General features: G+C 40.0%; 1 protein-coding gene across 1 annotated transcript in view; it reads right to left on the reverse strand.

Moving 5' to 3' along the window:
• Positions 1–25,617, reverse strand: part of LOC126473346 (mediator of RNA polymerase II transcription subunit 1) — a 221,400-nt gene that overhangs the window by 53,888 nt on the left and 141,895 nt on the right. The window contains exon 11 of the mRNA XM_050100343.1: positions 2,001–2,357. Within this exon, the coding sequence (XP_049956300.1) occupies positions 2,001–2,357 (357 nt within the window). The remainder of the gene's footprint in view (positions 1–2,000; positions 2,358–25,617) is intronic.

The raw sequence follows: 25,617 nt of genomic DNA on the forward strand, positions 1-25,617 counted from the left end.
ATGTAACTGAATTGAAGGCACCCACTGCACAATGTGACCCCTGAGACCCTCGGATCTGCTGTGGAACATGCTCTTCTCAGTTTCAATTTGTGGCCGAAAACGGTGGACAAGATATTGAAAATGTCTCGTATCAGTCTCACAACAGTTACAAACAGATGTCATTATGCTTTTTATGTGATTTTTGCCCCAGGACAATTAAAAACCAATGTAATTTTGTTTTTTATATTGTTTTTGGCTCCACGGCAATTAAAAGCCAATATAATTTTGCTTTTTGTGCGAATTTTTGCCTCAAGACAATTAGAAACCGATTTTTCCCATCTGATGTGACACGACCTTGCTGTGGTGGACAGGTTTACCTAAATAACAGTGCCACCACTGTCGACTGTCAAACTTGTCCAATCATGCACAATGAACGGTACGGATGGTGTAATGTGCATATCAAACCACAACGACAGTATTGTGATTCAAATGTCACTTGTAGCCAACCTCATTTCAGTTAAGAAGCTTACAGTGCTATCTATTGGTAAGATTTTTGTTAAATTTTTTTGTTCCATGATGATTCCCCTGTCGATAATATGATGTTCAAATTTGACATTACTCTGAGCAGAGCTTCTCTTTCTACAGCATTTTGAAACTGGAACTTTGATTGTGGACCCCCTGTATATTAGCAAGCTGACATTTTCTCAAAAGTTTCTTCTTAAATTTTGGTGTGCACACACTTGGTACTGTCTTGCTCAGACAATCTCACATGCAGGTTTGATCTCTTTCTTGGTGGATTTTGGTTTTTTGTCTAGTGTGAAAAATTCACCACCTCTGTTTACCATTTGCCTATCCTTTCACAATACATTCAGATATTCTTCACATATCTCACTGCAATCTATTTCCAGTTTTAATCAGCATTCTGTACCTACCATTATGTGAGCTCCACAGCTATTAGAAATGCTTCAAACCCTGGCATTTTGTTGCGAAAGCTTCAGCAGTTAATCACTAGGATTTTAATACTCTCGTCAATATGAGGTACTACTTCAGACCTTACAGCAACACTCTGTACTTCCTAAAGCTGTCATTATATGTCCTGGACAGATAGTCACCTAATATAAAAAATCCTCATGTGTTCCCCACACTGCTACTTGGGTGCTAGACACTGATGTGTAGAATAGTAACTATGTACTATAGCCTAGAAACATGTATGTACTTTTCTGGAAGTGGAAGAATTGGTGACAGTCACAATTCAAGCCGGTACAGACTGTTTTTCCCCATTGCCAACCTTGGGTAGGAAACAACACAGTGTGCCATAGCTATTTTGTGTTGTAGTTTGCATTGTCGGCACAATGTTGATTCCAATGTGATGTGTGCCGACTGATAATGAGCTGGGGCTTGTTCTCCCTACACCTCTTTTCTCCCTCCATGAGCCCATGTGCTAAGCGAAAATTGCATGCTAATGATCCCAGCATTCCCCACAAAAAGTGAAAAGTTATATAGTGTGTGTATTAGGTACTCATGAACCAATCTAAACCTGTTACTGCATTGTCATTTGTAGATTTAAGTGAATGAGTCCAGGGCTATACATTTGTATTCTCCATTACAGCTGTCAGTAAATATATATAACTTTACAAATGAATATCAACATATATAAATAAGTGCAGTACCCAAAAATATTCTGACTGCTTCAAACAGCAAACTGATCAATTATCGTTTACATTGAACCTCTGCATCTGTGTAACAGCAACAAAGCAAAACAAATTCATGGAAAACTGAGGATAGAACAATATTATGAATATGAGGATATATCATTCCTCACCAAGTGAAGGAAGCATTGAGCAGTGAACATCACATGTGTGTTAAATCTGACAAAGGACTGTGCCCAAAAGCTTCACAGTTATTGTAATTTTCTATGGGCCAGTTTATTGCTCAGCTCCCATTCTATTTGGTGAGTAATGAGCAATCACCATATACAATTCTTTAACAGCAGTCGTAAATGTTATTTTAAGTATACACACCCTGCCTTTGTCATCTTTAGATTTTCCTGCCTTGCGTTCACGGCTGCGGTCTTCTCCACCACTTCCTGATGACTTGCCCGAAGTACCACTTGAGTTACCAGGTATTGGCGTTATTGTGATCGAACTCTGCAGTGAAGAAGTAGGAACTGGTGCAGGTGCCGGAACAATAGGAATTATCTCAATACCAGGACGCCGTTCCAGGCCCATGCCTGTAAGCACGGAGTTGAGGCTTGGCCCACCTGCCCCAGTTACGGACACAGAAGAGGGCACTGATGAAGGGACAGCTGTGATACTCACGGAAGGTGGTACCAGGGATTTGCTTTCTGATGCTTCTAGAATTACAGGCTGTGGTGATGCCTGGAAATAATGTACATGAGACAGTGACTGGTGAGGTGAACTGACTATTCAGTAGTAGTAGCACAGTTAACTCAAAATAAAAAGAAATAAAATGTTACAGCAAAAGATGATTAAGCATTTTGATATTAACTTGCAATAAAAACCTGTAATTAAAAAAATCGCCCTTAAAATACCTATCAGTTGTGTCCCCATATATATATATAATATGTGCAGCTGCTATTTATAAAAATTGCAACATAATGAAGGAATTATCAGAAATGAATTAAATTTAGAGCATAACTGACCTACATTGAAGCAAACAAATCATTAAATGTACTAGGTAATAAAAAATGTACTGTGTAATAAAACAATATAACATGCAAAAAAAGTTATTTTTCTGCTAATATGAACCTCTACAAGTTGTGTTTCATCAAATAAGTTGTTTCACGTGCTGGACAATCATCAAGAGCGAGTTATCAACAGAAGCACATCCTCCACATACAAAATGTGCAACTTGAAAGGCGAATGGACAAGTAAAAGATCAGTTTTATGTTGTGCAGGGAAATTGTTTGAACAGCAACACGCTCTTAAGCAAGTCATGCTGGAAAATGTCTCTAGAGTATCCTCAATGACACTGGTATTATAGCCCAGTCAATGAAGACCAAAAAAAAGGTTGAATAGCAGACAAAATTTCTGTAATCGCAAATTTTTGTACTGTGGTAGGGGGGACGGCCATGAACAACATACTAAAAATCCCAACAAGGGGGTGTGAGTGTTTGGTGTGGGGGGCAGTGAGTTGAATGTCACTTTTTTTACGTTTTTCTGGAATAACTCGAAACCTGCAGCTTCTAGTGAAAATGTTTACCAGTACAAAATGAGATTACATTAAACTGCCCATAAATAGGTTCTTTTGTCTTTTTTCTCTAGGCCTAACAGTTTCTGCATTGCACTGCATCGAAAAATTGCAGATTATTAAACATAGAGATTTAATAGCATAAAATTAATGGTTCCCTCCTTCATCGGGCTCAAAAATGGTTCAAATGGCTCTGAGCACTACGGGACTTAACATCTGAGGTCATCAGTCCCCTAGAACTTAGAACTACTTAAATCTAACTAACCTAAGGACATCACACACATCCATGCCCGAGGAAGGATTTGAACCTGCAACCTCAGCGGTCGCGCGGTTCCAGAGTGAAGCGCCTAGAACCGCTCGGCCACACCGGCCGGCCTTCATCAGTCTCCTAACTGAAGAGTGAGCAGGTGAGTTCTCACTTTCCCTACCCAACATGTTACAAGAAGCAACTACACAGTACTTCACAAAGTTATACTGTCACTTCTGAAGCTTGCCTTACAAATCACTGGTGAGACAGTGTGTAGACACACCGGGAGAGCTGGAGGGGGGAGTTTCAAAAAGTGTTTTAACACTACATGGAATACAGATATGAATTACTACCAATACTAACGCAAGAAACAATATGTACAGATTCTATGTAAGTCCCTTGGACACTGTTCTACACTGATGGCAGGTAAATTGATTCTCAAAGATCCTGTATGGCTGTAATTGTGTTCTTCCAGGAAGAGCAAATTCTCACAGCGTTAGTGCTGCTCAGTTTTCAGTTTACACAGATTATATATTCCCAGCAATTCCTGTCCAGTTACTCTTGCGCAAGTAGGCAAATTAACTCACTGAGCTCATGTTTAAATAGTAAAGTTATTTTCATTTTATTTAGTGGGTACTTATCTGCAGTTGTTAAGTGAGCTTTAATGTAAAATACATTCCTATAAACAATGGCTAAAAAGTGTGTAATTAGCAAGTGTCATGTTGTCAGTGATGTATGTTTTGTTGATGGGAAAGGGATTGAACTGGTGTATTTGGGACCTTCCTGCTGCATATCACTGACATAACTGTGTTACTGTTAAATCTCTTCCATTCAGAAACTGCTGGCACTGTTAGTATGGGGTGCACTGAGTGGACCCACATACTGTATCTCCACAGAATATCTTGCAACGTGGGTGTGAATATGTCTGATGGAATGGAACTGATTGTGTTCAAGTCTAGAACAGTAACCTGCTGTAATGCATTGCTTGACTTGTGTTAAATATCTGAAGTTCTATAACACCTAGGTAATCTACTTATGTTGCAGATGGAGTCAAAGTGAGCCTCTGGGTCTCTTTAGGTGTTCAAAGGGCTGGGGCTGGAGCGATGCATTTGATGCCCTTCATACATTAAAAAGTGTTCCATCCACTGGTAGTGGACGCAATGAAATTGATATTGTTGAATACACATTGACAGCATGTTCCACATGGGCTCTTCAGTGTGGTAGACAGTTAAGCTGTTGAGCTCTTTTACATAACAACACTGTTAACAACAAACAAGTACAAACTTAATAAACTGAAAGTAACTCCACTATATAAACATGAGCTCAGTAAAGGTATTTTGTATACTCACAAAAGAGAACCGACAAAGAAACGCTGGGAACATACAGTCTGTCTGTATGCTGAAAAGCAAACACACTGTGCAGAACTTGCCTTCCCTGGAAGAACTCCGTAACTGCTGCACAGGATGACTAAGAATCGACTTTGACTTCCCCTCTAGCAGTGTTGAACAGTTTGCAGAGTTTAAGCTAATTCTCTGCAAATGGGTTTCTTGTTTCATTATTATCTATCATAACTGTATTCCACATAGTGTTAATACATTTTCTGGGAAATAAACACCACCCTAGGCATGTCTGCGCACTGCTTTGCCAGCGATTCGTAAGGCACACTGCGAAAGACCGGTATAAATTTGTGGAACACCCTGTAGTTGCTTATCATGACGTAGTGGGATAGAAAAGATGAGGAATCACCTTCGGTCTTCAGTTTGTAGACCCACGAAGGAGCGAACTGCACCACCACAATCCTGCTATCTACCTTTCCTTACGCTTCTACCACCCTCCTCTCTCCCATCACCACACTGTTACACATTCAGAACACAATGTATCCCATAATATAGTTCTACTGCACTTCAATGTGATACATACATTTAATATTTGTTCTTAACCCACTTCACTCAACATTAAACACTAATTTTATACCAATAAAACATTATTTTTAATAACCCGGAACTTTTCCGTCCTCTGTCAAGTGAAGACAATTAGCCTCAGAGAAAAAGATGATTTGACTTTTCTGTAGGAAATTTAATGTAGTTTAATTTTAGATTGTGGAATATTTTTGTTAAGCCATATTTTTCAAGTTATTCAAGAAAAACTTGAAACAGTAACCTTTAAACAGCCCTCCACCAACCACACTCAGACTCCTGTCGGTCAGGATATTTTGTAAATTGTGCATGGCACTCCCTTCTACCACAGTACAAAAATGTGTGACTAGATGAATTCTTTCACTTACTTTTCTTTCGTTGGTTGGACTATTATTGGCTTGAGGACTGAAGTGCAGGAAAGAACTGGGAGGGAGATAGTACTGAGGAAGAGGGAGAATGTGGAGAGAAGGGAATTAACACGGATTGAATAAAATGGTGGCTTAGAAACAGCAGTGGATGTTGGTATGGGACAGGAGACTGGGGACAGTAGGATTGCAGCATCGAAGGACGAATTCAGAGAAGCTGGTACTGGAGAGTAGGAGAGGAGGTATCCACATACATAGGTTGTGAAGCACCCATTAATGACCTACAGAAAAAAGTCTAAATTTCGAGCAACTCACAATTGTGCACTCCAGGGTGATAAAGCTGTTGATAATTCAGAAAAAGTTATTTAGAGTTGTTGTCTCTGTCGACAGCCTGCAGATGATAGTATTCAATGCAGGAGGATCATTAAATGGCAGCAAGGTGCCAAAGTTTAATTGAAAAAAATTAAATCAATACAATGTGGCCGTAAGTATATGCACTCCAACCCACACCACATAATGTGCTTTGTGACACCACACTGCCATGAATCCATGGGTGTACAGATGTGTCAGACTCACAGAAGTATAAAAAGGAAAATGCTAAGAGACAAATGGGCTGCCCAGCATCTATCTTCACGGAGTGCACCTCCCATTATTACCAGCAGAAAAACATAAACATAGCTTTCAGAATCCCATGTTCCTTCTTCAGGGAGGAAAGGGAATTGGTTGGCAGCCACACAGAACTTTACCTAGGAGGGAACCATGACCTTGTATGAAGAAAAAGAGAGCAAAGAAAAGAATAATGCATCAGAGAGAATGTGAGATCAAAGGTAATACACTGCCAGAAAAAAAAAAGCTACACCCTCAAGAACAAGGCCATTTTACTGACAGGTAGTTCATCAATGTAGAAATATAATAATAAATTCAGACCAAATGAAACATACATCACAGTAAAGGGTGCCAAAACAGTTGCATCAGTACACGGTATACCCCATCTAGCGGCAACTTACCTATTATATTTTCACATGCAAATGATCGTAAGGGTGCTGAATGGCCTCCTGTGATAGATTGTCCTAAGCACCTTGCTCCTTTTATTGTAATTCAGTAATGATTGTTGCACCTTCTGGAAAATGAGAAAATGAGCAAGTTCCTGCTTCACCATATCCCATACATGATGAACTGGTGACAGATCTGGTGATCTTGCTCACCAAGACAGTTGGTTTACACCACAAAGAGCATGTTCCCTACCAGCAGCCTTATGTGGATGTGCACTGTCCTGCTGAGAAAGTGCAACACATTCTGTTGAAGAAATGGCAGAAGCATGGGGATAACACCTTTAGCAATGTAGCGGGCACTGGTTGCTTTACCCTTCAAAAACACCAAATGTGACCGCAAGTTGTAACTGAAGGTTCCCTACACCATGAAGGTTGGGACTGGATCTGTGTAGCACGGACAAATACACTCTGGAATATGCCACTCACCAGGTCTCCACTTACTCGCGTCTGTCTTATCACTCAGATACAGACAGTACCTACTCACATCACTGAAGACAACATAGTACCATCCCAGTGTCATGGTGTCAGTGGCAGCCTAGCCAGAGCCACATGGGACCTTAGTCCTGTTGCAAGTAGAAAGTGGTTATTGGTAACACATCGGGAGCAACATGTAGCCAGGTTTCTTCTCTGGATAATGTTCGACCAGCCACTGCTGCTCTCACAAAGCGCTGATCTTGATGTGTGTCTGTACTATGTGGACATCCAGAACATGGCTCACAGCTGCGGAATGTTCCGTATACCACTGCTGAAAACAGTGACACACCACTGATATCTAGTACCCAACATGTGCAGCAACTTGTCAATTTCTCCATCCAGTTTGCCGCTGGTCCTTAATGCAACCCTATTCAAATAGTAGAAATTGTTTAACAGGTGTTCATATTCATTGGAGGGGCACAGGTGTATCCTAGAATGAATGTTGTTCATCTCTAAACTCAACTCAGTTGCCGAGTCAAAAGAGAGAGAGAATAGACAGACCTCCAGAGCACCTCCGATCGCTGATGATCGTGAGACGTAGTATACTTGGATGCCACCGAACACATTCCTTGAGGGTGTTTTATTTCTTTCTGATAGTGTACATTAGTGATCACAATGACAATTTCTCCTCAGAAATGATAGGAGAGAGATATACAGTGAGAAGTAATGAAATACTGAAACACAGAAGCTCCACTTCCTTCACACAAAATATTCATTTTATCACGAGCTTATCTACTATCCCTAGAAAAACTAGATCATATTGGGATACTCACAGAATAACTTGCAGATTTACGGTGCACAAATTGACACTTTAGCCATACTTCCCATAAGATAACTTATACTTACATATTGTTGCTACTTAACTTGGCTATTGAACAGGTACAACACATTAAGTTTGCTACACACTGTATTATGCCTGATATCAGACAACTGTTGTCTTAATAGGATCTGCTGCCACAGTGATAAATATCAAAACAGATGTACCTGTTCTCACCAGCACACCTGTGATTCTTTTCACTGTGTTATTAACTTAAATCCCACAAACCCTTTTCTATCAATCCTTTATATTACTGATCAATTTTTGACAATATAATGTAATTGGATGGATAAAAAATCTACTCACCAAGCAGCAGCAGAACACACATATAAAAAATGTTATAACTAGTCAAGCTTTCAGAGCCAGTTGCTGCTCCTTCAGGCAGAATGGCTGAAGAGGAAGGAAGAAGGAAAAGGACTGGAGAGGTCTAAGAAAAGGGATAGATTTTGGAAGAGTCACACTGAACAACAGGTCAGGAGACTTACCAGACGGGATTGGAAAATCTGGGAGCTTAACGGTGGAGAACAAGGAAATATGCAAAACAGAGATTACTGCTAAAACATTGTGTACAAGTTAACAAGAGTGAGAAGTTAAGTGAATTGTACGTAACAGAGGTGAAAGGGAACAGCAAAAAATAGATAGGTAGAAAACTAAAACAGAGTGAAGAAAGGAGTAGTTACTGTGAAGAAATGCCGTGACAGAAGAAATTAACATAAATGAAGGTCATGTGGGTGGCGAGAACCATCAACATGTTGTAGTGCTAGTTCTCACCTGTGGGGTTCTGAGAAACTGGTGTCTGGGGAAAGAATCCAGAAGGCGCATGTGGCGAAACAAGCACCAAGGCCACAATTATGCTCTGCAATAGGATATTGTGTGTTACCATTACACTCCCTCTACCTATGCCCATTAGTACAACTGATAATTTGGCAGTAGTCACGCCGATGTAAAAGGCTGAAGAGTGTTTACATAACAGCTGGCATATGACATGCCATTTCACAGATGTCTCTCCCTTTGATAGTATATATTTTGCCAGTTACAGGGCTGGTATAGGTGGTGGTAGGAGGGTGTATAGGGCAAGTCTGGCAGCAGGGATGGTCACAGAGATAGGAGCCGTAGGGCAGGGAGATGGGTGCACAGGGTCTAACAAGAATATTGTGGAGACTGGGAGGGCGACGAAAAGCTATTCTAGGAGTGGTGGGCAAAATCTCAGGCAGAATGGATCTCATTTCACGGCATGCTTTTAGGAAGTCACGGCCTTGTCAAAGTAGCTGATTAATACATTCCAGACTAGGATAATACTGAGTGACCAGTGATGTGCTCCAAAGTTGTTTTTTGGAGGGATATGGTGGCCTGGGAAATCTACTTTTGAATGAGGCTGGTGGGGTAGTTATGTCCAGTGAGAATGGTGGTGTACTGCTGTAAAGAGTCTCCATCCAAACAAATTTGTTTGCCTCTATGGGAGGGAACGTTCAACATGGACAGGATCGCAACTGTCAAAATCTAAGTACTGTTGTTCATTAGTAGGTTCAATGTAGGCAGAAGAGTACTTGCAATCGGTCTTTCCTTCCCTTCCCATCTGGTAAGTCTCCCCTGGATGACTTTTCCGAAATGTACCCCTTTTTCTAGACTTCTCCAGTCCTTTTCCTTCACCTGTCTTCCTTGCCCTTCAACCTTCCTGCCTAAAGGAGCCACTGGCTATGAAAGTTTGCCTTATTAAAACCTTCTCTTCTAACACACCTGGCAGGCAGATTCTGTGTAATGTTCACCTTATGGTTTCCTACTTTTATGTATCTATCATCTACCAAAAAACACAATCAAAAATACCCCTTCTTGGAGCAGCACACATCTCACTGGCTTATTTACTGAGCCATGTGCGGAATGTACGCGGTCAGGGCACTGGCTATAATAATAATAATAATAATAATAATAATAATAATAAAACAGCTTAGAAATACTGAATTTATCGAAATTCTCTTTTTGAATTGATGTTAACTTAGTTTTCTTCCTGAGGTGACCACTGTTTGGCATCATTTTGGGAATACATCTCTTCTGGGGAAATACACTGAGGTGACAAAAGTCATAGGATAGCAATATGTACATATACAAATGACAGTAACATTGTGTACACAAGGTATAAAAGGGCAGTGCATTGGTGGAGTTGTCATTTGTACTCAGTTGATTCGTGTGAAAAGGTTTCCAAAGTGATTGTGGTCACATGACGGGAATTAACAGACTTCGAACGTGGAATGGTATTTGGAGCTAGATGCGTGGGGCATTCCGTTTCAGAAAATGTTAGGGAATTTAATATCCCGAGAGCCACAGTGTCAAGAGTGTGCCGAGAATACCAAATTTCAGGCATTACCTCTCACCACAGACAATGCAGTGGCTGATGGTCTACACTTAATGATCAAGAGCGGTGGCGTTTGTGTAGAGTTATCAGTGCTAGCAGACAAGCAACACTGCATGAAATAACCGCAGAAATCAATGTGGGCCATACGATGAACATATCCATTAGTACAGGGCGGTGAAATTTGGTGTTAATAAGCTATGGCAGCAGAAGGCCAACACAAGTGCCTTTGCTAACAGCATGACATCACATGCACCACCTATCCTGGGTGTGTGACCATACTTGTTGCATCCTAGATGACTGGAAAACTGTGGCCTGGTCAGATGAGTCACTATTTCAATTGGTAAGGGCTGATGTAGGATTTGAGTGTGGTGCAGACTGCACAAAGTCAGAGATCCAAACTGTCAACAAGGCACTGTGGAAGCTGATGGTCGCTCCATAATGGTGTGAGCTGTGTTTATACAAAATGGACTGGGTCTTGGTTCTGGGTCTTGGTTATGTTTGTCTACCTGGAGACCATTTGCAGCCATTAATGGACTTCATGTTCCAAAACAACAAGTAAGACATGTCAGCGGGCCACAACTGTTTGTGACTGGTTTGAAAAACATTCTGGACAATTCGGGTGAATGATTTGGCCACCGAGATCATCCAACATGAATCCCACGAATGTTTATGGGACATAATCAAGAGATTAGTTCGTGCACAAAATCCTGCACCAGCAACACTTTTGCGATTATGGATGGCTTAATATTTCTGCAGGAAGCTTCCAACAACTTTGCGAGTCCACGTCACGTCAAGCTGCTGTACTACACTGGGTAAAAGGAGGTCGACACAATATTAGTAGGTACCTCATGACTTTCGTCACCTCAGCGTAATGTGCTAGTGAAATATAACAGATGTGAAATTGGAAAGCATGATAATTGGAACTAATCAACAGAATAAATGGCAGGAGGGTATTTTGGAAACTGGGTTTGAATGCGATTCATGATGCAGCCTGAAACAAAACACTTAACACAATGTGGCTCCTTAACTTGAGTGGCTGCAGCGGAACTATCTACGATTAAAAAAAAATTCAAGATAGATCAAGAATGAGAAAGTTGCATTGGTTTTCTATTTTTTATTGTTTTGTTTAATTCTTTTTTTTGGGGGGTGGGGGGGGGGGGTTGGCGAGGGGGGGGGGGGGGGTTGGTAATGGCCAGGTATGAAACTGAAGAAAAGGGAAACAATACTGATAAAAACTGTACTCTCATTTCTATGTTACTGTTAAAAAACTGCATGTGTTTTATGCAGTACCTGCTTTAATTGCTATACACCGATTAAGAAGCCGTATCATTCAGCCTAGAAAAAATTTTTACGTGAGCATCTGCAGTCAAACTCAAGTATTCTAATGCACAACTCTACCTACAACACTAATTGCACGGCTTAGCTAAACATTACTGAATGAAGACACCTGCTATACATGTGATTACAGTGCTGGCAAATTGCCTTTAATTTGGAGCCCATTTTCTACTGAAAGTATGCAAGGGGCAAAATTCTGTTACACACATTTTTGTACTGTTATCATGCAAGGAATCGTGCTGTGGCATCCGAATGCCGACTGCCTATAAGCCTCCATATGAGCCAAATTCCATTCGTCTTATGTTTGTGGTCCTTATGCAAAACATACAATATGCAACAGTGGACTCGATATGCAGTCAGCCTCAAATGCCGGTTCTCTAAATTTTTACAATAGTGGCTCACGAAAGAGAATCATCTTCCATTCAGGGATTCACACTTGGGTTCACAAAGCATCCACGTAATACTTACGAGCTGATTGAACATATCAGCAACAAATCTAGCTACAAACCTCTGAGTTGTTTCAATGTCTTACTTTAATTTGACCTGGTGGGCACACTAGCATCCTATACACTGTCCCTTAAAAATGAGCAACACTTCCTGAAATTTCTACCAATAAAACGAAGTTGAGCTATCGCCTTCTCTAATGTCAACCTTACGTGTTCATTCCATTTTAAACTGCTCTGCAACATTATGCTTAGCTATTTAATCAATGGAACTGTCTCAAGCAGCACACTACTAATGCTGTATTCAAATGTTACAAGACTGTTTTCCCTACATATCTGCATTAACTTAAATTTTTTTACATTCAGAGCAAGTGCCATTTATCAAACCGAATACAAATTCCATTTAGTCACCTTGTATCCTCCTGCTGAGGTAATGTGACATATCTCAAACATTTCAATAGAGTGGGGTAAACACAGTGGAAAGGTTACAATGACTTTGTTGTTCCAAGCTCCCTCTATATTCACTAAGGGAAGAAATATAAATTTGATTGCAATCTGCAAACAATCATAGACTATCCATATTCAATCAAGTAATATAAGTGTTGTGGTTCCCCTTGCCAATACACAATCAAAAGCAAGATTTGTAAGTGAACTCATGATGATAATATGTCATTAGTTATGTGTATGCTAATGTATACTGAAAAATATAGTTCATCAGTTCTGCTACTTCTATTGGGCTTTATAAGAATTAATTCAATTTAACAATTGAAAAAGGAGTCAAGCAAGGTGATACTGTATCACCAAAACTATTCTCAGCTGCCTTATTGGAGGTTTTATGATACTAAAAATGGGAAAATGAAGGAATGCGTGGTAATGGAACAAGTCTGAAGTATTCATGCGTTGTTGATCGCATTGTGTTGTTTGACTCTAGTGTGGGTAGGCTCACATATTGGTAGGGTTGTTTCAACTATGCTACAGAAGTTTGACAGGAAAGCCATTACACATTCTCCATACAGTCCCAATCTTTCCCCATGCAATTTCCATATTTTTGGAGCCCTCAAGCATGACATTCATAGCCATTGATTTACTTTGGATGAATCATGTTTCCGTAAGCAACAGCAAATATTATTCCATGAAATTATTGGCCATCTTATCTCACAGCAGGATAAATGTATAAACAGCTATGGTGATTACTTTTGAAATAATAAACAGTTTACTTACTTTTCCCATCTGTTTTGTTTTCATCTGACTGCCACTTATATCAAGGGTTTAAAGAGACTAATAAGGTCATCACCCTAATTAACACGCCACTATGGAATTTGTGTACTCCCATCCACCTGCTTCTGAAGTAAATCTCACGTGCAAGAGTGAGAATGTTTTCTAAATGTTTGTGCAGTGTGTATCCGAGGTGGGACTTGGTTACCAGCATGATATTGACCTAGTGGGATGTGGGAACCTGCCTAGAAACTACATCCAGGCTAGCCAGCTCACCAACCCTTGTCATTAATCTGTAAAGTGTATTTCATCTGGGTCAGGCTCATCTTCCCATATCCTGGAAGTGGTGTGTTAATGTGTTCGGCTCAGCTATCTGGGCAGGTAAAGTCATGAACCAGTTTTTGTTCTTATAGCAGTAGAAGACAATGATTCAAAAGGGGAAAAACAGAAAAGGAAAATGATTTGGTTGTTTTTTTTTTTTTTTAAGTGAAAGAGGATTTTTAAAACTAGGCTACAGATGTGTGACAAAAAGAAAGTTCACAATCAGTATGTACATTGGCTGACAGAAAGGAGAAGCATCCATAAAGGGAGGGGGAAACAAAATGAAACTTCACACGCTGAGAGGGTACGTAATGTTACTTCAGTGATTACAAAATCAAGTCAAATTTACAAATAACTTGGCAGTATGATACCACTTATTCGCATAACATTGCACCTCTTCTGGCATGGCTGCATCCAGTCATTTGGTTGAGAAGAACCATTTGCATTCTCTCCTGAGGCAAGCCGGATCACAATTGTCGTAACTGATCCTCAACATCCTGGATACTGGCAATGGGATGGAGATGATGTCTGAGCTGGTCCCACTCATGTTCTAATGGGCACAGATCTGTGTGGCTCCTGCAGACCACAGGAGAACTGCAACGTCATGCAGGCATGTACCGTGTGTGGACAAGCACTGTCTTGTTGAAAAATTGTACCACTGTACTGCTGGATGAGAGGTAACACTTCAAGGACACAGGATGTTTGTGAGGTACTATTATGCCACTAGAGTTACTTCAATCACTATCAGCTGTGACCTGAATTCACACCCCATGGCTCCCCACACAGTGATACTGGCAGTAATGCCGCTGTGCCTCTCCAAAACGTAGGAAGAATGGAACCTCTCCCCAGTATAACACCCTAAATATAGAGCCCCTAATGACATCCCTTTTGACAGCAAAAGATATAAAAATTAGTTATACTGACCTTGACGGTAGCTACTGGCAACAAAATATTAACGCTATTGAAAGTTTGACCAACAGAAATACTACGAAACTAACAACATCCACTCCACGGAAAGAACTAAATGAAAGACTATCAGATGATCAACTAATCTACAAAGCATGAAACTCTAAATAAAGAATTCAAAATATATGCTTTACAAAGATTAAAACCCATACGAGATAAAGTGATCAGCGATAACATTTATCCAAGAAAAGGGTTGTAGCTGCATCGAGCTGTAAGTTCACTGTGACTACAATGAAAAACTTCAATAGAGATGTTAATTCGCTCTCTTGTAAAAGTCACAATAGAAGTATGCTTATTGACTGATATTAGATTGTTTCAGACCGATCTGGAATTTTAAAGTTTTTCAAGTATCGTCTTGATGTATTAGTCAAAGTTCTGAAGAAAGGTGATCGAACATTTACCGTTTAGCCGGACAACGGAACAGATATTATACGTGAGGGAAAAGTAACTCGTGTGATACTTAATCAATTCTGGGACTTAGTCATCGTGATCTGTGATTGAAGGACACAGCAATGTACCAGACGCCGACATAAACTCTACAAATAGACTTGAGTAGGAAACATACACACAAAATCATGAAGAATTCACAGGTACGCCATGTTATCGGAAGCTGTAGTCAATGTCAGAATTGATGATGTAAATCGTAGCTTCAAATCCTTGAATGACAGATCAGTGTGCTTTCCAGTGCAGTGGTTAAATAATTCAGAAGTTCAATAAACTCAGTTATAACTTTAATACTTCGTGTCATATACATCATTTAATTGAACTTTATTGTGTAACTGTGAATAATTATTTTCTTGAGAGAACGCCAAAGCTAAAGGTGACTGAGTGACATTAATAACAGGGAACAGTAACTGAACATTGTATTGCGATGCCTTCTGTAAATTATTCAGAGAGTAAATTATCTCTGGATTTACGACGTAGGAGCTGTTGAATTAGTGACACATTAATGATGAATTAATACTTCACAAATCAACATCCTCGCAAGACTATAATGTGGCATCGGCTTGAATGGTGGAACTTATAATTCAAGATATCATATTATCTACGTTTGAACATTCATTTGCAAACCGGGCATAAAAACTACTGTTATCAAGTTTTGCATAAACTTATAAGCCCATTGCGAACACACGAAGGATATCTGGTTTATTGTTTCAGATAAAGGGAGTTGTTGCAGTACTGAGTGGTGAAGTCGCTGTGTGTAGCAGTAAAGAAGACAGATATCCTTCGACCACCATCGCTTCAATTATAAGCGAGGGCTGCTTATACATTTCGGCGGGCTGCTCCATCGATACGCGGATATCTGTTAAAGGGAGATAGTATATGAAACTAACAGAGCGAGGAGTTCATTTTAACAGTTACTGTTCGGAGTTGTCGCGATCAACAGACGTCGACCTGTGTCAAACAGACTTGAGCATCCATTTCCATCGAGCCAACACACACACACACACACACACACACACACACACACACACACACCAGGTCACTGACATACTTGCCAAAAATGCTAAGCCAAGTTAGTTCAGAATGACAATTCATCACTGAACACTACGCAATGCTATTCATCAGCGGTCTGTCCTCCCAGGTATGGCATATTTTAAACACAGCCATCTGTGCACAGTGTTGGTGGTAGCCTATGCATGGAATGGTAATACCCTGTCTGGACGTTGGTAGTCTCTGACCAATGGCGCGGTATGACACAGAATGTTGCAGAGAGTCTATTACTTGTTCTCAGATGGCAGTTACAGGTGTGAAGAGGCTACAACAGGCTCAGTGCACAATACAACGCTCCTCCCTTATAGTGGTCAGACATAGTTAGACGTGGCTGACTGGAACTTGGACAAGGAGTAGGCCTACCCTAAGATTTACATGCCATCCAACATCATACCAGTGTTACATCCAAATGATGAACAAGTCTGGTTATTGCACAGTTCAACCAGCTGGTTAAATGGAGACCCGCAATGAGGGGCCTTCCAAACCTAGTCAGGAGCTGACAATTCTGACTCACAAGAGTGCACGGCATCTCTGTGCACTTCACAGTGATTGCTCAACATCTGACATTGTTCAAGCCCCTTGTAAAACCCACCAGGCCTGGTAACAAAACCAGACCCAAACAAAATTAATGTACTCTGGTGGCCATTCAACCTGTCACAGAGGATTGCAGCTCCAATCATTGGTGTGTACATGTATGAAGTTAGACTGAAAGTCCACCATGTCTTCTGGGTGCTTCACTTTTTTGTCAGGCACAGTATTACCAATTTTGAGTTGAACAAGTGAAGAAATATGGACAGTCAATGCTAATGCTAAACACACACACACACACACACACACACAAAAGAGAGAGGAGAAGAAGAAGAAGACAGAAGGTTGCATAGTGAGCAATGGAGAGATGCATGCTGCAAAATAGTACAAAACACCGGAAAAAACAATTAATTGATCATGGAAGACAATGTATTGGAAATGTAATTTTTACAGTAAATAAAAGGAAATTGAGGTGAATGGGACATGTAACCAGGTGGGTGAATGGTAAATGGACTAAAAGTTTATTAGAGATACGAAAGAACCGAAATAATGACCCAATGAAAGGTGGGTGGACCACATTAGGAAACATGCAGCAGCCACATGGATGTGTACTCTGTGGTAATGCCTCATTTACCCCACAGTGGATGTTGAATGGGTGATATGTATATACCACATTTCCCCGACTATGAGACAAGGCTTTTTTCGCAATACGAAAAATACAGTATTGTCTTACAGTTGCAGATATCTACATCTGCATGCTTACTGCACAAGCCACTGTACGGTGCACAGCAGAACCTTGTACCACTACTAGCCATTCCCTTTCCTGCTCCACTCGAAAATGGAGAGAGGGAAAAACAGCAGCCTCCAAATGAGCCCTAATTTCTCTTATATAATCTTCGAAGTCCTTATGTGAAATGTACGTTGGTGGCAGTATAATCATTCTCCAGTCAATTCCAAATGCTGGTTCTCTAAATTTTCTCAATAGGACCTCAAAAAAAGAACGCTGTCTTCCCTTGCTTTGGTTGCTGAGGTAAATGTTTTTACATTGTGTAATAGCTTAAGATAAGGGTGGTCTTACATTCAAAGATGAAGCTTTGTTAGTTGAACCCATATGCAGATTTGATTTAATGATTTCAGTAGGATGGGATGCGATCCAAGGGCACTAACAAGGCCAAAAGTGGAGAAGGTAGCGGCAAGTAGGCAGTAAATTTTGTTTTTCTGCTAACTGTGGGAATGCATGCTGAGTACCTTGCGTTTGGTGAACATCTACCATATTCAAACCACATTTTGCTTGAATATAAATTTACTCAAAAATGAGCTGACTTAACAAATCGAGAAATACTCAATTGTAGTAGTATGGATTTCTAAATAAGACAATTTAAAACTAACAACAACATGTCCACACAGAACACCTGAAACATGGTATGATAAATGAAACATGAGATTCAACAACAGCACCAAAGCAGTTACTGCTCAACAGTACTGTGGATCTTTAAAGCTGACAATAAATGATGAAATACACTGTTAGCCTGAAGTGGTCCGCTTTCTGTCAATTTAGCAATAAGGTAATGTATTGTGTTATTCAGTTTCTCCATCTACATCATCCTGTGATGTGTGGTGGAGGGTAACTGGTGAACCAAAATACCTTCCCTTTTTCCCTGCTCCACTCACTCTTCTTTTTATGTTCTCTATTTTCTTTGTCAATCATATCTGATACAAACCCCAGGCTGACGAGCAATATTCAAGTATTGGTTGAACGACTGTTTTGTAAACTACATCTCTTGTTGATAGACTACACTTCCTGGTTAAATCACTCCGTACACATGTTCCTGGATATTTTATGGAAGTAACTGCTTCCAGTGATTGTTCTTCAATCATTTAATCATACAATAAAGGGTCTTTCTGTCTACATATTCACAATACATTACATTGGGCCATGCCTGAAATTCTAGAAACTCTCCAATCTAATCACACAATTGGTCCAATATTCTATACTCTTGTACTCTGTTCATTAGGCAGCATTGTGGAACTGTATCAAACACCTTCCGGAAGTCAAGGAACCTGGCATCTACCTGGACATCTGGTTCTACTGCTTTCCAGATCTCATGGGCAAAGAGAGTGAGCTGAGTGTCATATGATCATTGTTTGGGAAACTATTTTGATTCCTACAGATGAGATTTTTGGTCTCCAGAAATGTCATCATCCACAAGCATAAAATATGTTCCAAAATACAACATACTATCAGTATATATACCTATAGTTTTACGCATCAGTTTGATGACACTGTTCGAAAATGGGACTGACCCAAGATTTTTCCAATAATTAAAAATTCTTCGCTCCTCAACAACCTATGGTACATGGCTGCTATTAGAGGGGCAAGTTCTTTCACATACTCTACAGACAATCAGACTAGTATCACATCAGGTCCAGTGGCCTTTCCTCTGTCTTTTCTAACCCTTGGTCACTTATTTCAAAATCTGTTATTTTGTCATTCATCTGACAGTTTGAAGGAAGAATTACAGTGTAATCTTCCTCTGTGAAACACTTTCAGAAAAAGATGTTTAGTATTTCAGCCTTTTCTAGCCTTCCTCCATTTCAGTGCTATTATGGTCTGGACAGCTGCTTCAATCTGTTTACTGCTTTACCAAAAGATCAAAATTTCTTAGGATTTTCTGTCAATTCGGTAGATAGAATTTTACTTTCAAATTCATTAAACACTTTATGCTATGCTAATTTTGGTTTTGTGTTGTTTCTGTTTGTCTGTGAGGCTTTGGCTTCGTCCTAATTTGCAGTGAAGCTCTCTTTACTTTCGTATTGGCTTTCTAATAGTGTTGTTGAGCCACAGAGTGTCTTTTCCATCCCACAAAACTTTACTCAGCACATACCTGTCTAAAGCGTATTGTTCAATGCTCTCGAGCTTTGCCCTTGATGCTCATCATTATCAGTGCTGGAGATGAAATTTTCATGTCGACCTACAAGGTAATCTGAAATCTATTTCCTGTTGCTCTTGCTAAACAGAAAGATCTTTCCTAACTTTATTTGTATTCTTACTTACGGCCATACCTAGTTTTGCTGTAACAGCCTTATGATCACTGATTCCCTGTTTTATACAACTGAGTCAAAAAGTTTGGGTGTGTTTGGCACCAGCAGGTCTAAGATGTTGCCTTCACAAGTCAGCTCTCCGATTAACTACTCAGGGTAATTTTTAGAAAACACGCTTAGAACAATTTCACACAATTCCCTGTCCCTACTACCCACCCTAATCAACTGAGTCCCCCAGCCTATAGCTGGTAAGCTGAAACCTCCACCTAAAACTGTAGCACAACAACAAAATTTACACAAACTATTCTTCAAGTTTCTCCTTAATTGTTCCACCTCTACCACTCCTGAGGCAGGGGATTATAAAAGTATCTGATGCAATATTTGATCCACCTTTAACACTTCTCTCCATCCAAATTATTGCACTTTTTATTGGTATAAACATGCCTCCACCACTAGCATTCAATCTTTTTCACATACATACCAGATGGAGTTTAGAATTCCATTGCTATTAACATCTGATTTCAGCCAACTTTCTGTCAATAGTATGACAAGGGCACTGATATCGTTTATAAACAAGATTAGTTCCGGGATCTTTACTTAGATGCACCTGCAGTTAACTAATAATATATTAACATTTTCCAATCTGCTATGACAAATTCTGGACTGGGTGCACTCTAGACCTCTCGGATGATCAGCTACAGTCCCAACAGGTGAGGCTTTCCATGCTGGCTCTGATAGACTTTCAGCTCTGGGCAATACCTAAAATCTGTTTTTGAGGCATAAGGGGTTGCCCATGTAGCTGGTACCTTTTATCACCTTCCACCCAGGAATTTGTGACCCCGACACTGTTCCCCATTCACTGTCAGGCAAATGTTGACCATCAGGAATGTGCAAATCAGAAGGTGCAGAAGCAACATGGGCCACAGGCAGTATCAAATGATCCAGTGTGCCAAAGCATTTTTCAGGCGTCCCAAAGCCACCCCAGCCCAGAGCACCAGGCTGAAGCCTGTCAACCATGACTATGACAGCTTCCAGCTGTTTGTGAACAGTGGCCAGTTTCCCCTGCATCCATACACAACAGGTGAAGTCCTTATCCATCTTGAAGCAATTTTCGTCTGTATCACAAGTAATGTAACAGCAACACTATGAAACCTCTAATTGATACAACACTAGAAAGGCAGTTTATACTAAGTTATTAAACAGTAGACAGCACAATAAAAGACACAGGTACAATTCACTTCTTCACAGAAATATGTGAAAACAAGAACTAAACTAGTAAGTATAAATTAGAGACTACTAGTGTTCCAGTTGCATCCACTTGTCTACCCAACAGTTTGATTGATGTTGTAAAAATAGTACATTGTAGTGAATGAGAATGGTAGCAAATGACTGCTAAAATTCTGTTGAGAAATGTGGATGTAAGAGTTTGCAGTTCACAACTGATTTACATACACAACACAAAATTAATTTTAAGTTGATGGTTACTCATGATGCACAAGCCACAGATAACATTGCAGCAGCAAGGAAACTTGATATCACATAAACAAATGTTAGTAGGTGATTACACATCATCAGCTAAACATGTTAGACTTTCAGGGCACCAAGTCAGGGAAGGTTCATGAGCTGGAGCTGCAGGTTACAAAGCACGTGCAAAGAAAAATGCCTTCCTGCATACTAGAGAAATTATTTGAATTAAGCTGTTGAAGGTGAAGAGGATTTTTCAACTTGCACGCATTGCGAGACTTGAAGCAAGTACCAGCTGGTACGTGACAATGATGAAGAGGATGGGACTTATATTACAACACAGTTCAGTGACTTCCCACAGCTTTTGATGAAAAACTATTTGTGTGCCAATGTCATATAATCTATCTAAGAAAACACCACTAATCGAGCAATGGGAACTCCAGGTAGAAATATCAGCACTATCGGAAACACAGAGTGCTGCTTACTTACTGTAAAGATGACACATTAAGTTGCAGACAGGCACAATTAAAAGACAGCTACACATAAGCTTTCAGCTGCAGCCTTCGTCAGAAAAATAAACGCACACTGTTCATTCACACAAGCAAGCACACCTCACACGCACATCACCACCAATGCTGGCAGCTCAGGCCAGCATTCTGCAACTTGTACCTGTCTGCAACTTAATATGTCATCTTTACAGTAAGTAAGTAGCAATCTATCTTTTCCTACATAGCCACCCCAGCCAAGAGCACCAGATTACATAGATAATATTAACTTTTTTAGGTTGACCTTAAGCACTTTATATCAACAAACAGTCTGAAAATTTGATAAGTCAGATTTCTCAAAGGTCTCTTCAAAACAGGGGGGCATCTTATATACAGCGTCGGTGTCTTTTTGAATAAATTGGTATGCGTGCGACAGCATGCAGTACATATAGGTTCCACAATGTCACACATAAAAATGGGATTATTCTGAGGCTCATACCTCTAGTTATATTGGTGATAAATACGTAGGGTGAACTGGTATGGCTAGCCCTCGGCCTAGGAGCAACTATATGCCAAACACAAGGATCGTCTTAGTGTCACCATACTACAGTACAGGGTCAAAGAATGAATATTACACACTTCCTCCTGGTTAGGAAAAGTGAGCAAATCAGTTGGTTCTTTTTGCATTTAATGTGGTCTAAGATGGGCCTTCTGGGGCTTATGGAGGCACCATTAGCTCATGGGCTGTTCCTTACAAAAACACCAAAAAATATTTATTTTTTTTCCAAACCGAGTCACGGATTCCAAGTTCATTATGCACAGTAAATGGCTGAAATTTTTATAATATGTTCTTAAGATTCTGATCTCAAACAACCTTGAAAATTTTCTTGATATCTTTATCCTATATTGTAGTACTGAAGCACATGCAAAATTTTTGTGCACATAAAATCAAGCCTGAGGTGAAAAATTGGTTTTGTTTTATTTCAGTTTCACTTAAGTAACTATCAAAATTTTACTGATCCATGAAGTTCTTGTAATATGAGGGACATGCCCTGCTGAAGCAGTGAGGAAGGAAAGGATTCAGAGAAAAATGCACCTATTGGAATACACAAAACAAGGCAAACATGCTCCTTTTTAAAAATATTCAACTGTAAAGTGAGATACTAACTGTCTCATTCTACCTTCCTCAGCATCTTTAAAAATATTCCCAAAAATTTTAGCATATGAAAATAAGAGAGAGGGGGGGGGGAGACAATGTCAGTGGGAAAGAGATGGAAAAGCAATTAATGCAGGAAGATAGCAGACAGTAGTTGTGATATAGAAAGAGTGAAGGAGACAATGGCAGTGTGAGAGAAAGAGGGGGCACATTAGCAGTGAATCACAGTTGACAGTGACAGAACAGTGCTGGGAACGAGTAAAGGAGAGAGTGCCACTGGGAAAGGAATAAAGATATGGCGAAAATGGATGTGGGTGAGATCTAGTGATACTAAGAGACGGAGTCTATGAAACTGACAATGACAAATAGAGAGATATTAACACAGAGAAGAGACAGCAGCATTGCAATAAAGTGAATGAGATAGTAGCAGTAAGAGAGAGCAAGTGGAAGACAGTGACAGTGAGAAGAGACAGTAGTAGTAGTAGTAGTAGTAGTAGTAGTAGTAGTAGGAGGAGGAGGAGGAGGAGGACAGAATGAAGGAGACTGTGGCCGTGGGCGGTATGAGAGATTGAGAATGGGCAAGTGGAAGTGGATGGGTATGAGCAACTTATGTGATGGAGTAGTGGGTGTGAGTTGGTTAAAGTTAGGGGAGCTTCTGGGAGTGTGAGATAAGTTGCATGTTAAAAAGAGGTGCTGAGAAAGGTAAGATAAGGCAGGTGGTATCCCACTTTTCAGTCAGACACTTTTAAAAAGGAGCATATTCATCCTTTTGTGCTCTGATAGGAGCATTTTTCCACTGGGACACTATCTGATGAAAGTACCTAGACATCCCTATCTAATGCGGAATTCACCACTAGATGTCATGAAATGCAGACCCCTCAATATACAAGGAGTATGAGAGTATTGTGTTGTCTGTAGAAAAGCAGGAGCAGCTGAATGGGTCTGTGAGGAGAGCTCAGTGACTTCGAGTGTGGACTAGTCATTGGATGTCACCTGAGTAACACATCGATCAGGTGCATCTGAAACCTTCTAGAGACGTCCAATTTGACTGTGGTTGATGTTTTGAATATTTCTAGAGTATGCTGTCCAGCAGTCTCAACAAACTGTATGGACTGCATGTGGATCTTATTACAACAATATGTGGGTTATGTTAACCACAGCTGACCCAAGACCAAGCAGACCTCAAGTACGGATGGACAGAGGCTGTCATTCGTAGTGGAGAGTGATTATAAAGAATTGCAAAAAATATCACTCACAATTTCTAAAATGCTGCCAGCAGTCCAGCTAGCACAATGACTGAGTGTAAGGAGTTACAAAGAATGGGGTACAATTGTGGAGCAGCTCCTCATAAGTTACACATTTCTGTATTCAATGCTAAGCGACACTCGAGATGGTGTACAGAGAGATGCCTCTGGGCAATAGATGGCTGATTTTGGAGTGATGAATCACACTCTACCCAGTGACAATCCAGCAGAAGGGTTTGAGTTTGGTGAATGCCATTATGTGTAATGCCAACAGTGAAGTGCGGAGGCAGTGGTGTTACAATATAGGTGACTTTTTTGTGGTTAGGGTGTGTTCTCCTTATTGTACTCGAGAAAACACTAAACGGCGAAGGATACAGACACATTTTTCAGCACTGTATCCTGCATACAGTAGAGGCACTGTTCTGAGACGACTATTGATTCTATCACCATGGCAATGCATGCTCTCATGAAGCATCTGTGAGGCAGTTGTCTATGGACTGGCCTATTCAGAGTCCGAACGTGAACCCGATGGAACTCTTTTGGGATGAATTAGAATGTTGAGTTCGCTCCAGACCCAAATGTCCAACATCACTACCTTCACTGGTTTCACCTCTTGAGGAAGAATGAGCTGCAATTCCTGCACAGACAATCAGACATCTCATGTAAAGTATTCCCAACAGTGTTCAAGCCATCATAAAGGTGAAGGGTGGACACAGCCTATATTAATGTCCACTAATAAGTGATCGAATACTTTTGATCAGATACTGTATAACAATACTTGGTAATGATTTCAAGCTCAATAATGGCAATCATGTCTTATCCATAGTAGGCTTTATCCAATTTATATACGTATGTTACAAGATGTTTTGTACTTTTTCAATTTATATTATGAAAATATGCTGATTTCTGCATCTTTAGACAGCCTGTAGGAATTGACACACATGGTGTATCTGCTGTTTGAACCCATGAGATTAAAACAGACTCACACAAGCTTTATGAAGTGATTGAAGACTTCACTTTCAAGTTTCCGGATAAATTAAAACGAAGTGGTCCAATAAAAATTAAGTTGGTTGCTTGACCATTTTTAAATATTTTAATTAAGAAGTTCAAAACAGTTTTTAAAAATATTTTACCTTTCACCTTTACTGAATGGCGGCCATTTTCGTTTGTAAGCATGCGACGATGTTTCAGATTAGAGACGTTAACAAAAATATGAATATCTCTGCACTGGGTTAAGTTACAACATTGAAATTGTCATGATTGTGTTTAGAAAAGTGTCCTCTACAACATTGTCTATTACACAAAATACCCTAAATTCAAAAATAACCAGTCAAAATGACCTCCAAAGTTTGGTACCCAAATTTTCAAAAATCCACTTTTAAGGCTCAAAAATAACAAACAAGGAGTGATTTATGAGAGTCTATATTTTTTTCCTATAGTTAGATATCATACACTATTAGCCTCATATAGAGCAAGAACACTTACAAATGTTTCCTTAATTTTTACTCTTTGAA

Source organism: Schistocerca serialis, chromosome 4, assembly GCF_023864345.2.
Source record: "Schistocerca serialis cubense isolate TAMUIC-IGC-003099 chromosome 4, iqSchSeri2.2, whole genome shotgun sequence".
Taxonomy (NCBI): domain Eukaryota; kingdom Metazoa; phylum Arthropoda; class Insecta; order Orthoptera; family Acrididae; genus Schistocerca; species Schistocerca serialis.